A 15,424-nucleotide genomic window follows, 5' to 3' on the forward strand; every position below is an offset into this window, starting at 1 on the left:
CTACTCATAGCAACCCTCATTGGTTTTCCAAGGCTATAAATCTTTACAGAAGCAGACTACCTCATCTTTCTTCTGTGGAGCGACTGGTGGATTTGAACCACTGACCTTTTGGTTAGCAGCCAAATGCCTTACTCTCTACACCACCAGAGCTCCTTGATCTTATGTATAGAAGAATGAAATGCTGTTCTTGTCCTGCACAATCCTCAAAATCTTTGTTAGGTTTGAACGCATTGTGGCTATTGTATCAACTTATCTCATGGGAGGTTTCCCTCCTTTTCACTGACCATTTACTTCCCCAGAAATGATGTCCTTTTCTACCAATTGGTCTTTCCTGATGTGACTAAAGAAAACAAGATGAAGTCTCACATCCTTGCTTCTAATGAGCATCCTGGCTGTATTTCTTTGAAGACTGATCTCTTCTTTCTGGCAGTCCACAGTATATTCAATATTCTTCACCAACACTACAGATTGAATGCATCAATTCTTCTTCTGTCCTCCTTTTTCATTGTGCTCCAGGTTTCAAATGCACATGAGACAATTGAAAAGACTGTGGTCAGGTGTATCTTAGACATCAAAGTGACACCTTTGCTTTTTAACACTTTAAGGAGGTTTTTGTTTTGTTTTGCTGGAAATTTGTCCAATGCAATACATTGTTTAAACTCTTGCCTACTGCTTCCATTGACATTGATTACTGATCCAAATAGAATGGAATCTGTGGCAGTTATGTTTGTGTGTCAGCTTGGCTGGGCCTGGTTGAGTGGTTGGGCAGCTGGTGGTAGTTATTCCCCATAATGAGACTGGCAATCAACTCCATGGTGGGATCTACCACAAGCAGCTGAGTAGCTGCCTTTGGGATGTGCTCTGCTTCCTGTATATAAGGAGAAGCCTTGGGAATGGCCTCTAGCCTATGGCATGCTTGGACCCTGTGTGTAGCTGTGTCATTGCTCAGCAGCCTGCTATGCTCTGCCGACCTTGGGACTTACAATGGACTTGAATTAATGGCCTGCCATGTGGTTTGGTAAAATCAGGACTGTGCCTTTTTACTTGTCAACCTTGGGGCTTCTCAGCCTCAGCAGCCAACAGTTGTCTGAGTGAAGAAACGTCTCTAGCTCCAGTGGGCCGGGAGTAGGAGGCAGAGCTGGACCCCAAGGGTGAGGGGCTTTCACCCAGCCCCTAGAGCCTGGCACTTTGAACTTGGACTTAAAGCCTCCAAATTGTAAGAATAAACTCCTGTTTGTTAAGGCCATCCCATTTGTGGTATATTCTTGTCAGAACGGCACTAGGGAACCAGAACAGAATCCTTGACAACTTCAATTTCTTCTTCATTTATCATGGTGCTGTGTATCAGTCCTGTTGAGAGGATTTTTGTTTTCTTTATGTTCTAGTGTAATTTATACTGAAGGCTGTAGTTTTATCTTCATCTGTAAGTGCTTCAAGTCATCGTCATGTTGAGCAAGTCAGGTTGTATTATCTGCACATCTCAGGTTGTTTAATGAGTCTTCCTCCAACCTGATGCTGTGTCTTCATACAGTCCAGCTTCTTAGATAATTTGTTTAGCATACAGATTGAATAATAAGGTGAAAGAATACAACACTGCTACGTATCTTTTCCAATTTTAAGCCATGCAATAATCCCTTCTTCTGTCTGAAGGACTATCTCTTGATCTATGTTCAAGTTACACATGAGCACAATTAAGTATTCTGGAATTCTCATTCTTTGTAATGTTATCCATAATTTGTTGTAACCCACACAGCCTTTATATAGTCAATAAAACACAGGTAAACATATCTAAGGAGACCTGATGACAGTGATTAAGTACTTGGTTGCTAATCAAAAGGTCAGAAGTTTAAACTCATCAGTTGCTCTGCAAGAGAAAGATGTGGCAGTCTGCTTCTGTAAAGATTATAGCATTGGAAACCCTACAGAGCAGTTCCACTCAGTCTTATAGGGTCACTATGAGTCAGAATGGATTCAATGGCAAGGGGTTTGGTTTAGGGTTTAAACATCTTTCTGGTACTCTTTGCTTACATTCAAGATTGATCTGACAACAGCAATGAAATCCTTTATTCCATGTCCTCTGAATCTGGCTTAAACTTCTGGGAGTTCCCTGTCGATGTGTGGTTGCAGTCTTTTTTCAATTATCTGCAGCAAAATTTTGCTATCATGTGATATTAGTGATGTTTTTTGATAATTTCTGCATTCCATTTATTTGACTTTGTTTGGAATGGCCATGAATATGGAACTCTTCTAATAAGTTGGTCAAGTCTGTCATGCCATATGCCGGGGTCTCGGGGCAAGGACGCACTCCACTCATTTCCACATTTTAGGTATCTGTCAGAGCAGCACCCCACTCTCTTGGTACCAAATTCTGTTCTAGTTACCTACTGCTGCTCTGACAGGAATATACCACAAATTGGGTGGCCTTAACAAACAGGAGTTTATTCTTACAATTTGGAGGCTTTAAGTCCAAGTTCAAAGTGCCAAGCTCTAGGGGCTGGGTGAAAGCCCCTCAGCCTTGGGCTTCAGCTCTGCCTCCAGCTCCTGGCCCATTGGAGCTAGAGGCTTTTCTTCACTCAGAGAACTGCTGGCTGCTGAGGCTGCCAAGCCCAAGGTTGACAAGAAGGCACAGTCCTGATGTTACCAAACCACATGGTAGGCCATTAATTTAAGTCCATTGTAAGTCCTCAGTTCGGCAGAGCATGGCAAACTGCTGAACAGTGACATGGCTACATGCAGGGTCCAAGCATGCTATAAGCTAGAGACCATTTCCAAAGCTGTTTCTTATATACAGGAAGCAGACCACATACCCAATGGCAGCTACTCAGCTGCTCTCAATATATTCCACCATAGAGTTGATTGCCAGTCTCCTTATGGGAAATAACTACCACCAGCTGCCCAGCCAAGTTGACACACAAACATAACCACTGCAGTATTGCAACCGGAGGCTTGAATATTCTATTCAGGTCTTTCAGCTTGAAAAATGCAGAATATTCTTCCCTTTTGGCTTTCTGACCTTAAGTCTTTGCTTATTCATCATAGCACTGTCTTGTCTTCTTGAGCCATCTTTTGAAATTTGTTCAGCTGTTTTACTTCATAATGTCTTCTGTTTGCTTTAACTACTCTGTAGTCAAGAGCAAGTTTCTGAGTCACTTCTGACATCCATTTTGGTCTTTTCCTTATCTTCTGTTTCTTTCATGATCTTTCACTTTCTTCATATATTATGTCTTCTCACAACGCCCCTGCTTTTTGGTTATTAGTACTCAGTGCATCGAATCTATTCTTGAGTTGGTCTCTACATTCAAGCAGGATGTATTCAAAGTTGTACTTTGACTCTTGTGAACTTGCTTTGATTTTCTTCAGCTTCAACTTGAACTTGCACATGAACAATTAATGGCCCATTTCACAGTTGGCCTTGGCTGATGATATTGAGCTTTTCCATTGCCTCTTTTCACAGATGTAGTTGATCTGATTTCTGCATAACCCATCTGGCAAAGTCCACATGTGTAGTCATCAATTGTGTTGTTGAAAAACAAAATTTCTGATAAATAAGTCCTAGCTCTGGTAGCATAGTGCCTAAGCTGTTTGACTGTTAATCAGAAGGCTGGTGCTTCAAATCCACCAGTCACTCCTCAAAAGGAAGGTTGGGCAATCTACTTCCATAGTGATACTGCCTTGGAAACCCAAGGAGGGGTCACTATGAGTCAGATCCAACTGGAAGGCAGTGAGTGAGGTTGTACAAAATTCTATCAAGTGATATCCAGCATCATTTCTATCATCAAGCTCATATTTCCCAACTACAGAGCCCTCCTCTTTGTTTCCAACTTTTGCACTCCAATCACTAGTAATTATCAATGCATTTTGATTAATTTCAGATTGTAGCAAATTATAAAAATCTCCAATTTCTTCATCTTTTTCTTGGTGTGTAAATTTGAATAATAGTTGTACTTGCTGGTTTGCCTTGTAAAAAACAGTATCAAACTCACTGCCATCGAGTTGATTCCAACTCATAGTGACCCCCACTGGGTTTCATCTGCCATAGGTGTATGTATATTTACTTATCACTGACAGTGTTGTAAGGAGCTTTGGTGGTTAAGGCACTTGGCTACTAAAAAAAGGTCAGCTACTCTGTGGGAGAAAGATGAGGTAGTCTGCTTCTGTAAAGATTTACAGCCTGGGAAACCCTATGGGACAGTTCAACTCTGTCTCACAGGGACACCATGAGTTGGAATCAGCTTGATGGCAGTGGGTTTTTGGGACAAAGTACTTCAGGATTAATCTAAAAATGTTCTTTTTTAATGGTGTATGCCATTTCTCATGCAAAGTGTTTGGAAATCTTTTAACAACTGCCTGATATTTAACATATGCATGTATCATAATTTGAATAGCAATTTCCCTAATTGTCAGGCGTGTAGGTTGCTTCTATTTTCAAAACTGCTTTATAAAACCTGACAAAGAATATGTTTGTATACAAACCCTGATTTCTTCCTGAGGATAGAGTCACAAAAAGAGATTATTTCTAAGCTTCTTTGTGCCTGTTGCTAAATTGCTTTCCAGAAATTTTCACTTCCAACAGCCACCAGAAGGAAGGTTGGGCGATCTACTTCCGTAGGGATACCACCTCAGAAACCCAAAGAAGGGTCACTATGATTAGGGTCCGAGTCGACAGCAAATAACAACAACAACACAGCTTTGTAAGAGTACACCTAACTCACTCCAAGCTCGCCAGTGTTAACATTGTTTTTAAATTAAAAAAACAAAACTTTTTCCTATTTGAGAAATGAAAATGGTACCTCATTTTACTGTGCATTTTCTTTTATTACTAGTGAACAGAAGCTTTTATTTTCCATTTATTTCTTAGTCAATGCATTTTTTCTTCTGTTCTTGTTCTTTGGTCATTTTTCTCTCTGAGACTTAGTACTTTTCTTAGCAATTTTTGAGTAACCACTTTACATATGAAGGCAACAGTACATGTCTTCTTGGTCACTGTGTTATGTGCTGTCGAGTCATGCAAGTCAACTAAGTCAGAAGTGCCCAAGGTCTGGAGGGTGTTCAGGGACATGTGAGGAACAGCTGGTGCAATTTGTCGAGGAAGAGAGGAAAGCAGTTAATCTGCTCAAGTGGTTGACTGTTAAGGAAATGTCAACTTCATTAATATTTTTTTTGTGTGTGTGAAAAGTACTTTTCTTACTTTGCTATATGGATTATAATATTCTTTATATTTTAAAAACATGTTGTTGTTAGTTGCCATCAAGTTGACTCCACCTCATAGCAACATTATATAGAACAGAATGACATGGAACATACAAAAATCACATTTCATGTTTTTAAAAATCATTAAAGATAAATCTGGTAAGTCTCATTTGAATATACCTTCCATTGCTTTCACCCATCCAAAAGTCAGAAATAGATCCATTTAAACTGTTTTCTACTTTTTGATGACTTAATTTTTCTATTTAATTCTTGACTCTACCAGGAGTTGATTTCAAAGTATGATGTGAGGTGATCCAATCTATCATTGATTTATATGTCTTTCTTTCCCTGCTTCTGCTGGGTCCTTCGTCAGATCAGAATTTCTCAATACACCAGGCCTGCTCCTCCGTAATCTATTCTATTCCACTAATCTGGCTTTTTTTCTCCCTCAAGCCAGGCCCATATTATACATTTATAACATGGTTTTAACACCTGGTAACCTAAGTAGCCCCTCTCATTACTTTTATTTTTCAGCATTTACTTGGCTCTTGTCTCCTGTTTATTCTTCCAGATAAGCTTTACATTCATTCACTGATGTTCCAAAAAATGATCCCATTGAGATTCTTCCTGGAATTTCATTAAACCTAGAAATGACTCTGGGAGGAATTGATAATTCACATTATTAATTTTTCTCAAGTAGGTACATGGCATGTTTCTATTTATTCAGCCTGTTTATAAATGTTTGCAGTTCTCACACAGAGGCTTTGAGTCCCCAGATTCTCATAAAACCAACAGCAGCTCCACAAGTTTCCATCTGGGGAGCCTAATGATGTCTGGAGCCAGGAGCGGCATCCTTTCTCCTGAGTCTCATGTGCACATAGCCTCATGTTGCCTGCCTTTCACACACCACCACCATGCACACTTGGCCATTCATTGTCTACAGTGTGTTTTGGTTTTAGTCAGTGTATTTCTCAAATTGCCTACAGGCTGTTCTTTTCTATTTTTATCTTTTCTCTTGCTCTGTAAACTCCTATTTGATAAGATTCATGTCAAATAACCATCAGCCACCTGTCAATATGTTTTATTGTGGTATCTTGTGTGTTGCTATGATACTGGAAGCTATGCCATTGGCATTTCAAATGTCAGCAGGGTCACCTGTGGAGGACAGGTTTCAATGGAGCTACCAGACTAACCTAGAACAGGAAAAAAGCTCTGGCAATCTAGTTCAGAAAATTAGCCAGTGAGAACACTATTCATCACAACAGAGTACTGTGTGATATAGCTCCAGAAGATGAGGCCGTAGTTTGGGAGGCATTCAAAATACACTGTGGCGACAACATTGGATCTAAGCATACCAAAAATCATAAAGATGGCACAGGATGGGCAATATTCTGTTCTGTTGTGCACGGTGACACCATGAGTCAGAGAAGACTTGACATCAGTTAACAACAACATACCAACATACCAAAGATTTACTTTATTCCTATTTTCTCATAGTGTTGGATGTCAACAGATATGAAATGTATTCTTTAAATGAGCACAATCAATGATCATAAGTAGTCCAACAACATTCACTGATATTGACTGATATTTCCCCATTCAAACAAACATACTCTAAGTAGTAGAGACACAATTCAAACAGTCTCATGTTAACACAGGAAATGTTGGTTGTTCTCTTCTTCCTGAGGGCAAGGCAAGGGCACCTGCACCCTGTTTGTGGCTCACTATGTCGACAGCAAGGCTTTCCTATCTACAGATAACATCTATGTAGCTTACAGTCAGAAAGAAAATTGAACTTTTTTTCTGCTAGTCTTTCAAATCAAAATGACGATAAGAGCAATGATGATGGGAGAAGAAAGGAAAGAGCACAGCATTTTAATATTCCTCTTTTTCTCTCTAACTTAAGAGAACCACTTACTGGTTAATTTATACCTTAGAAATGCATGTGTTTAAATTCTTCCTGCGTTTTAAAAGGGGGATAGCTGCAGTGTATGGACTGCGTGGTCAGCTTTCATTTATTATGTACATCTGAACTACTTGATACCAACGAAGTCTGTGGTTTTTGAAAAGTTATTACACATAGAAGGCTTATGTATTGATGATCTTCTCATCTTGGCTAGGGGATGAAAATGTTTCCCTCTAATGTTTGTGGGCCCTCTGCTCCTCATTCTGTGTTATGCTACATACATTCTTTGTTATGAAGAATTGAAAACCACCTATTGGGATTCATGAATACTATCCTCTACCACTCATCACTCTCCAAATCTCGTATGATCTTTTTTCTTAAAGTAACAGACAAACGGTACTTTGTGAATGGCACATGATGGGCAATCTTTTGTTCTCATAACAAAATTTGTAGCAGAGCCCTGGAAATATCCAGAATAAAGGCTGGAGTAGTTATATTGTGATGGATGCCTAATGTATTAATTGCCAAGTAATAAGCATCAGAGAGGCAGTATTGGCTCAGAGGAATTCTCACCTTCTATGAGGAAGACCTAGGTTCTCTTCCTGGTTGATGCAGCCACCATTCATCTATCAATGGAGGCTTGCTTGCTACTATGATTCTGAACAGGTTTGAGTGGAGCTTCCAAACTAAGATGGACGAGGAAGAAAGGCCTGGTGAACTGCTTCTGAAAACTCAGCCAATGGAAACCCTATGGATCACAATGGGATCTGTTGCCACAAGTCAGGGGCAGCTAACAAAACAATAAGCATCATAGTTGCAAGCTCATATCTGGAAATGTGCTCTGGATTGTATAGAGGGATGGACATTCCTCACTGGGTTTTGGTGTATCTGTTCTCGGGCAGTGTAATGCCAGCAGATTTTGCTGCTTGCTTTGCACATGCCAAGTGTGACTGCTGTGGCTAAAGCTCCTAGGCAGTATATATCAAACATCTTAACAACTGTCTGTCTGCCCACAGGTAAGCTTGCCTTCATACACTATCATCAGACCACATCTCCACTTCTTGACAGGTTATTTATTGATGTCTTGAAACATTCAATGATTGTTTCCTGATTTTAAAAGCATTAAATGTTCACTACAGTTTTTGGGGTTTTGAAATGCATATGGGACAATTGAGTCTGAGTGTTCTCAGCTCTACCACCTTGGATTGTAATCACCCTCCACACTTACAGTTTGTAAGGGAGTCTCAATGCTCCCCTTGGTGAGGATGGACCAGCCAGACAATGCCCACTGAGCCTACCCCAGTACTGATCTTTCTCTCCTTTTGTTGCAATGTTTGTTAATATTTACTTTGTCCAAAGGAAGCTTGTCTCTAGTAAGAATAGTCCCAGAAATGTCAGCCACCAAGGCTAGAATGTTGGTGACTGGTGACTGATACATTAATTGTGAAGCCACACATATAATAGCAACAAACTTATTTCTATAGGGTATTTGTTGCATAGTTCAACAAAGACCTGGGTTTGAGAATTGTCTTGTGGTTCCTCCGAGACAAGGAAACTCTCCTGTCTTGAATGAAGGATGTGCCAAGGGACAGGGAACACTGGTGAGACACCAGCTTCCTCGAGTGAGGATAGTCAGTGAGGGTAGTCGAAGTCTCCTCTCATGCTACTCCTTAAACTTTTCATTGGATTGGGTCTGAAGTAATTCGTTCCAAAAAGATGTAACTGCTTCCTTAGTTGCATGACTTCATTAAGCCTTTCCCCTAGACCCTGGCCCTTGTTTTCTCAGATCTCCAGTAGGAGGATGATATGTGATTCTCAATTTGTTGTTCTTTTTATTGGCCAGCAAGCTGGATTTGGCTCATGGTGACCTTATATACAACAGAATGAGATGCTGCTCAGTCGTGTGCCATCTTCATGATATTTGAGTCCATTGTTGTGACTATTGTGTCAATCCATCTCATTGAGGGTTTCCCTCATTTTTGCTGAACCTTTACTTTTTACCAAACATGATGCCTTTTGTTAGTGATTGGTATTTTCTGATGATGTGTCTAAAGTGAGTTGAGTCAAAGTCTTGTCATCCTCTCTTCTAAGGAGCATTATGGTTGTAGTTCTGCTAAGACTAATTTGTTCATTGTTTTGGTCGCCCATGGTATGTTTAATATTACTTTCTACTGTCCCTTATAGTACCATCATGCTGTGATTTTCCTATGACAACTGGGCCTGTGGCCATATCTCCAACAGTGAAACTGTGATTTTTCTGAATAACTGGTCTGCGTGTATCAGGGATCACTGTGAACTATTGTAATGAATGTATGTCCCTTGTTTTGTGGATGTGGGAAGGCTCAAAACCAGGGCTCTCACAGCCTGAACTGTGGGTACAAACCTCAGTCCCAATTTTGTGTTCTCTACCTTTATTCTGTTTTTGAAACATTTTAAATATATGCTTATCTTTAATTTTAAAGTGGATTAATTTATATTTTGAATAAGTAATACATTTGTATGCTTCAAAAATTAAAAAAAAATTATGAAGTTGTAGAGAGTGAAGACACCCCTTTCTATTCCTATCCCAATCATCGAGTTTCCACTCCCACAGGTGACCACTGTTACGAGTTTCTAGATGTTTCTCCTTCCAGGGCTTTTTAAAGGGATATACATGTATAAAAATGCCCATGATGTGTATATATGTACATATAAATCTGTGTTACTTCCCCCTTTCCCATAAAGTGTGTATACTATACAAGCTGTTTTGCAACTTAAGTTTGTTATTTAACAATATATCTTGAGTATTTTTCATATCAGCATATAAAATACTCTCTCATGATTATTTACAGATACAGGTATTCTGTTGTATGGATGTACCATAATTTATTTCACCTATTTATTTTTAATCTAATTATATCTTCTGTAGGCTGTTTAGGTAATGGTTAAAAACATGACCTCTAAATTAGGATAAGGTTTGAATCCTGCTTCTTTTACTCACTAACTATATTATTTTATCTCTTTATGCCTCAGTTTCATCATCTGTAAAGTGGAACAACACTAGTGTCTATTTCATAGGCTACTGTAGGAATTATGTGAGTCAATAATGGCAATACATACATCACAGTTGGGCAATGCTAGTGTTTAAAGCTTTTATACATCTTTTAAGCTGCCTTAAAATTGTTTTGAATGAAGTGTATTGAATCCATAAATACATAAAACCATGCAATTCCTGCTGCATTTTCTTTCCCCATTTATGTTTTATGACACTCAGGGCTTATTAATTAGGGTGAGAAGTTAAATGACCTCAAGTTAAGATAAATGGAACATAACACTGTTTGTGGAGATCAGAGCATGGAGCTGTGGCTGGAATCCACTTTTTTTCTGTGTTGAGCTGCCATCATGTTTGGTTGGGACAAATGCTGCCCTTGGTTTGTTATATAAGCCTCAATGTATTAATAGACTAGCAGGAAGGAACATAATATTTACCTAAAGAAACCAGCTGTAGTACCTCATCTCTCTCTCTCTTTAAATATTTCCAGAAAATATTTACAATTTTAATTACTTTTTTTTGTAAAGTCTAGGTATTTGTCCCAAGAGCTTCTACTGCTTATCTATACTGTATGTTATATGTACTGTTTGTTTTTAGTTTGAGTAAAATGATCAATAAATAATCAGTTATGTCAGTTCCTCAAAATACACTGCTTCTTAATTTACTCAAATACCAGTCTTGTTAGTTTTGCATAGATTCAACTCTGATAATTTTAAAATAGCTTCCAATGAGTATTTAATTGAAATGGCATAATTTTCATAGTTTTTCCTTGTATACCAACTTCAACAGGAAGGAGTAGAGGAAAAAGACTGGCTTTAAAGATACTGGAAAATAACTATCGACAGTGGTTGTCAAATACAGATCTGAAAATGTGTAGACTGAATAGACTGTTAATACATCTGTTTTTAACTTAATGATTTGTTTATTTGTAGGGAGAAAAATAGAAATAAAACCCTAGGGGAGGCTGTGGGTATTTTTAAGAAGAATTAAGAAAGGGAGTTAAATAGTGAAATAATTTTAAAGCACCCCTCCCTGAGGAAAGGGGTGGGCTTTATCAATGCTTTTTTCCAGTCTTTCTTTACCAGCCATGCACCTTTATAGGTGCCAGGAAGCCCTGGACTACAACAGAGGCTGTTTCTGTTCTGTTTTCCCCCTCTTCATTCTATTCTCATTATTCAGCTCTTATAACAATCTGACTTATTGAAACTTTGGGCCATGAGCTCCACACCACCAAGCACACACATGAGGCAGTGCAACCTTCCTCCACATGTTACCCTCCATTCTTTTAAATGAAACCTGGAAGAAGAGAGTTAAAAACAAACAAACAATGACAAAAAATCCTTACAATAGGACTACCTTAACATTTTGCAATGGTGCTTTAATGTGTCAGATTAACTACCCTGAACTACAGTCCTATATTTTTCTTTCTAGCATGTGTAGTGCCTAAGACATTTGACTGCTAAACAGAAGGCTGGTGGTTCAAACCCACCAGCCACTCCTTGGAATGAACATTGGCAATCTACTTCCGTAGTGATACCATCTTGGAAATCCAAGGAGGGGTCACTGTGAGTTGGATCTGACTTGATGGCAGTTAGTATAGGGGATTTTGTCACAAAGCTGGAGGACTGAAGGAAAATAATAGTCATTTTATTCAACATATACACCTTCTACCCATTACTCCATTGAATGGTTATCTAGGTACTGCTGTGAAGAGGTTTTGTAGATGTAATCAAAGTCCCTAATCATTGACTTTAATCAAAAGGGAGGTTCTCCCAGATAGATCTGACTTATTCAGTTGGAAGACCTTTAAAATAGGGCTTAGGCCTTCTCTAGGCTCAGAGTCTCTGTATAACACCTGTATCTGCAATTGGTCTCCCATCCCCTTGCATTGTTCTCCTAATTGTCACCTGTGGACAACAAGCTTCAGCTTATGCCTGTAAATTTCCAGCATGCTTGTGATCCCTTCCTGACTGTCTTCCCTTGCTTAGCTAGCTCCATCAATTGCACAAGGTAATTCCTTTTAATAAATCCATGTATATATGTATATACAAATCACTAGTTATGCTTCTCTGGTTAAACACTTACTGATACTGAATTTGGTGTCAGGAGTGGGATGCTGCCACAACAAATACTTAAAATGACATAGTGATTTCAGAACTTGATAGTGGTCAGAGGCTGAAAGAATTTTGAGAAGTGTGATAAAGAAAGCCTGAAATATTTGAACAGATAGATTGCTAGAAGAGATACAGACATTAAAGGTGTTGCCAGTGAGGGCTCAGAAGGGAGTGAGATACATATTATAGAAAATTGTAAGAGAGATCCTTGTTATGTAGTGTCAAAAACTTAGTGAAATTGTCTGTGGAAAGGAGAACGTATAAGCAATGAAGTTGGTTATATAGGTAAGGATATTTCCAAGCAAAGTGATGGAAGTATCTTGCATCTTGGGAGCTCTGGTAGCATAGTGGCTAAGACACTTGCTTGCTAACCAGACAGCTGATGGTTCAAACCCACCAGCCACTCCTCGGAAGGAAGGTTGGGCAATCCTACTTCCATAATGATACTGCCTCGGAAACCCAAGGAGGGGTCGCTATGAGTCGGGTTTGACTCGACGGCACATAACAACAACAACAACATAACAAAATAAAATAAAAAGAGACATAAATTGAGAGAACTACTATTAAGCAAAAAATAGCCCAGAACTTGATGATTTGGAAAATTCTCAGCCTATCCAGATGATGCTAAAGTGCTAAAATTAAGAGCTTCTTCAGCTGACTATGAATAAATAAGCCACCATGCGTCTACAGCTTCTAGGAGATTAATTCTGTCAACAGTCATGTGAGCTTGAAAGAGGACTTAAATTTCAGATGAAATCACAGCCCAGCCAACACTTTGCAGCCTATGAGACCCTGAGCAGAGGACCCAGCTATGCTCTGTCTGGACTTCTGACCTACAGAAACTATGAGATAATGTATTTTGTTTCAGCTGTTAAGTTTATGGTAATTTGTTACACAATAATAGAAAACCAATGCACATATCTTAGAAATGTACAGTTTATATATTGATAATATCACTGTTGGCATAGTGCCTAAGGCATTTGACTGCTAACCAGAAGACTGGTGGTTCAAACCCACCAGCCACTCCTCAGAAGGAAGATAGAGCAATCTACTTACATAGAGATATCACCTCAGAAACCCAAGGAGGGGTTACTATGAGTTGGATCGACTCGATAGCAGTGAGTTTTTTTTTTTTTTTTTTTAGTTCACTGTTGAAGAATAAACAAACCCAAGCTTAGGACATATGATCATAATTTATTATGTTCATAAGAAGGAAATAGTATTTTGACATCCTTTTGAGATTATTGTCTCAGAAAAGAAATATGGAATAATTTATGTTTTCTGAATGTGTCAGCAGAAAACCACAAACCATCCAAGATATGTACTTGGATATAAACCTGCACAGACGATTTTGCCACCAAGGAAAGTACAAATTTTATCAATGATGGAACAGTTTAGAAGCACAAAATAGCTTCAACAGTCTTTCAGGAGGACGCCCTTAGATACTAAGTCAGAGAGGGGTGTGTGGGTTGGTGTTGAGGCAGCACTCACCTGTGCTTCACCCAGGTGTCAGACTCATTGGCTCGCTCTGTGTAGTTCTCAGGTAAGAAGCCCCGGCAGCCTGTCCTCTGTGAGATCCCAATCACCCAGCCTTCACTGGCTTCCTCCTGCTGAGTTGGGTCCACAAAGATATAGTCGCCAGGACTTAGCATCAACTCATCCACATTCTGGGGTTTATATTGAAAGAGGACCTTCAAAGTCTAGAAAACAGGAGAAGCCTTTTAATGCCTCAAGCAAAGATTTGTGTTAGGAAATGACAACAACTCATGTTGTTGTTGGCTGCTATTGAGTCAGCCCTGGCTCATAGCAGTTCCAGGCACAAGGAAATGAAATGCTACCCAGCCCTCTACCATCCTCATGATCAGTTGTGGATCAGATAGTGTGTTTCTTAGGGTTTTTTCATTGATTTTTTAGAAATAGGACACCACGTCTTTCTTCCTACTCTGTCAACTCTGCTGAAACCCATCCAACATCATCACAATGCCTCCAATGACAGACAGGTGATGGCTGCATGAGCATTGCATTGTCTGAGAATTGGACCCAGGTATCCCACAAGCTAGGTGAGTATTCTATCATTGAACCATCAACCCCTCCATGACAGCAATATATTTTATTTACATTTTGCCTCTTGCTTTCAGGATGCCCTGATATGTTCTATACCTCCAACACAAGGTTCAAACCTTTGTCTAATAATATATGATATGGAATATAACAAACTGTAATACAGACTTCTTTTGGTAGATTTGAAAATAATAAAAATGCTTGGGGACTTCCGGTAAGATGGAGGAATAGGCAGACAAGTGACACAGACCCTCTTCAACAAAGAAAAGAAAAACCAATTGACAGAGATAACAGAAGATAATCCTGGAGCCCTGAGCTTTGAAATGAACTATACAGAAGTGGATTAGGCACCAACTAGTGGAAAAACTTGAACAAAACAGTGAATATAGAGATGGTCGGAGCTGTGGACTGTCAGCTACTCTGACAAGACCAACAGCCTGAATATTTCCAAGTGGTGTTGGGACCTGAGAATTGACCTAAAGATCAGCTCTGGTCACCAAGGACTGCAGGGATGACTGCGCTGGTGGCCTATGACTAGGAAGGGAAATAGCAAGGAGGCAAACAACCTGAGCTGGTGACTTTCTGCTGTCTGGAGGGTGCAGCCATTTTAATTGTTTACATGTGGCAGCCATTTTGGATATTTAAAGTGACTGAGGGTGTAGCCATTTTGAATGTGTGCAAGCTGTGGCCATTTTGGATATTTAAAGTGACCAAGGGCACAGCCATTTTAAATATTTACAAGTGGCAACCATTTTGGATTTTAAAGTGACAGCATTCTCATTCGGATTCCAGGGACCTAAGAACAGGCTCTGTTTGCCAGAGTCGGCAAGGACATACAAGAGGCTGACAACAGGAAAGGACACAGGTAGTGAGTGTATAAGTGCTGACAACTAGTGAATAGAGGATCACAGCACAGTACCCTGCTTGCATAGATAAGAAACAAACAAAACAAAACAAAACAAAAATGAAAATTGTGGGCAAGTCACTCCAACATACAATCACCAATTAAATATAAACACAAAAATGTCACAATGCCTCGGAGACAACAGAGCATCACAGTCCACACAAAGAAGCAAGATAAAGCAGGAGAAACAAGGGACCAGGATACAGACCCAAAACACA

At 39.4% G+C, this 15,424-nt stretch overlaps 1 protein-coding gene across 1 annotated transcript in view; it reads right to left on the bottom strand.

Moving 5' to 3' along the window:
* The window catches only part of UBASH3A (ubiquitin associated and SH3 domain containing A), a 70,184-nt gene that overhangs the window by 30,730 nt on the left and 24,030 nt on the right, over positions 1-15,424 (bottom strand). Inside the window, exon 6 of the mRNA XM_007947274.1 lies at positions 13,733-13,941. Coding sequence (XP_007945465.1) covers positions 13,733-13,941 — 209 coding nt within the window. The remainder of the gene's footprint in view (positions 1-13,732; positions 13,942-15,424) is intronic.

The sequence above is a fragment of the Orycteropus afer genome, unplaced genomic scaffold (genome assembly GCF_000298275.1).
Source record: "Orycteropus afer afer isolate SDZICR_OR568_19922 unplaced genomic scaffold, OryAfe1.0 scaffold00179, whole genome shotgun sequence".
Lineage (NCBI taxonomy): Eukaryota > Metazoa > Chordata > Mammalia > Tubulidentata > Orycteropodidae > Orycteropus > Orycteropus afer.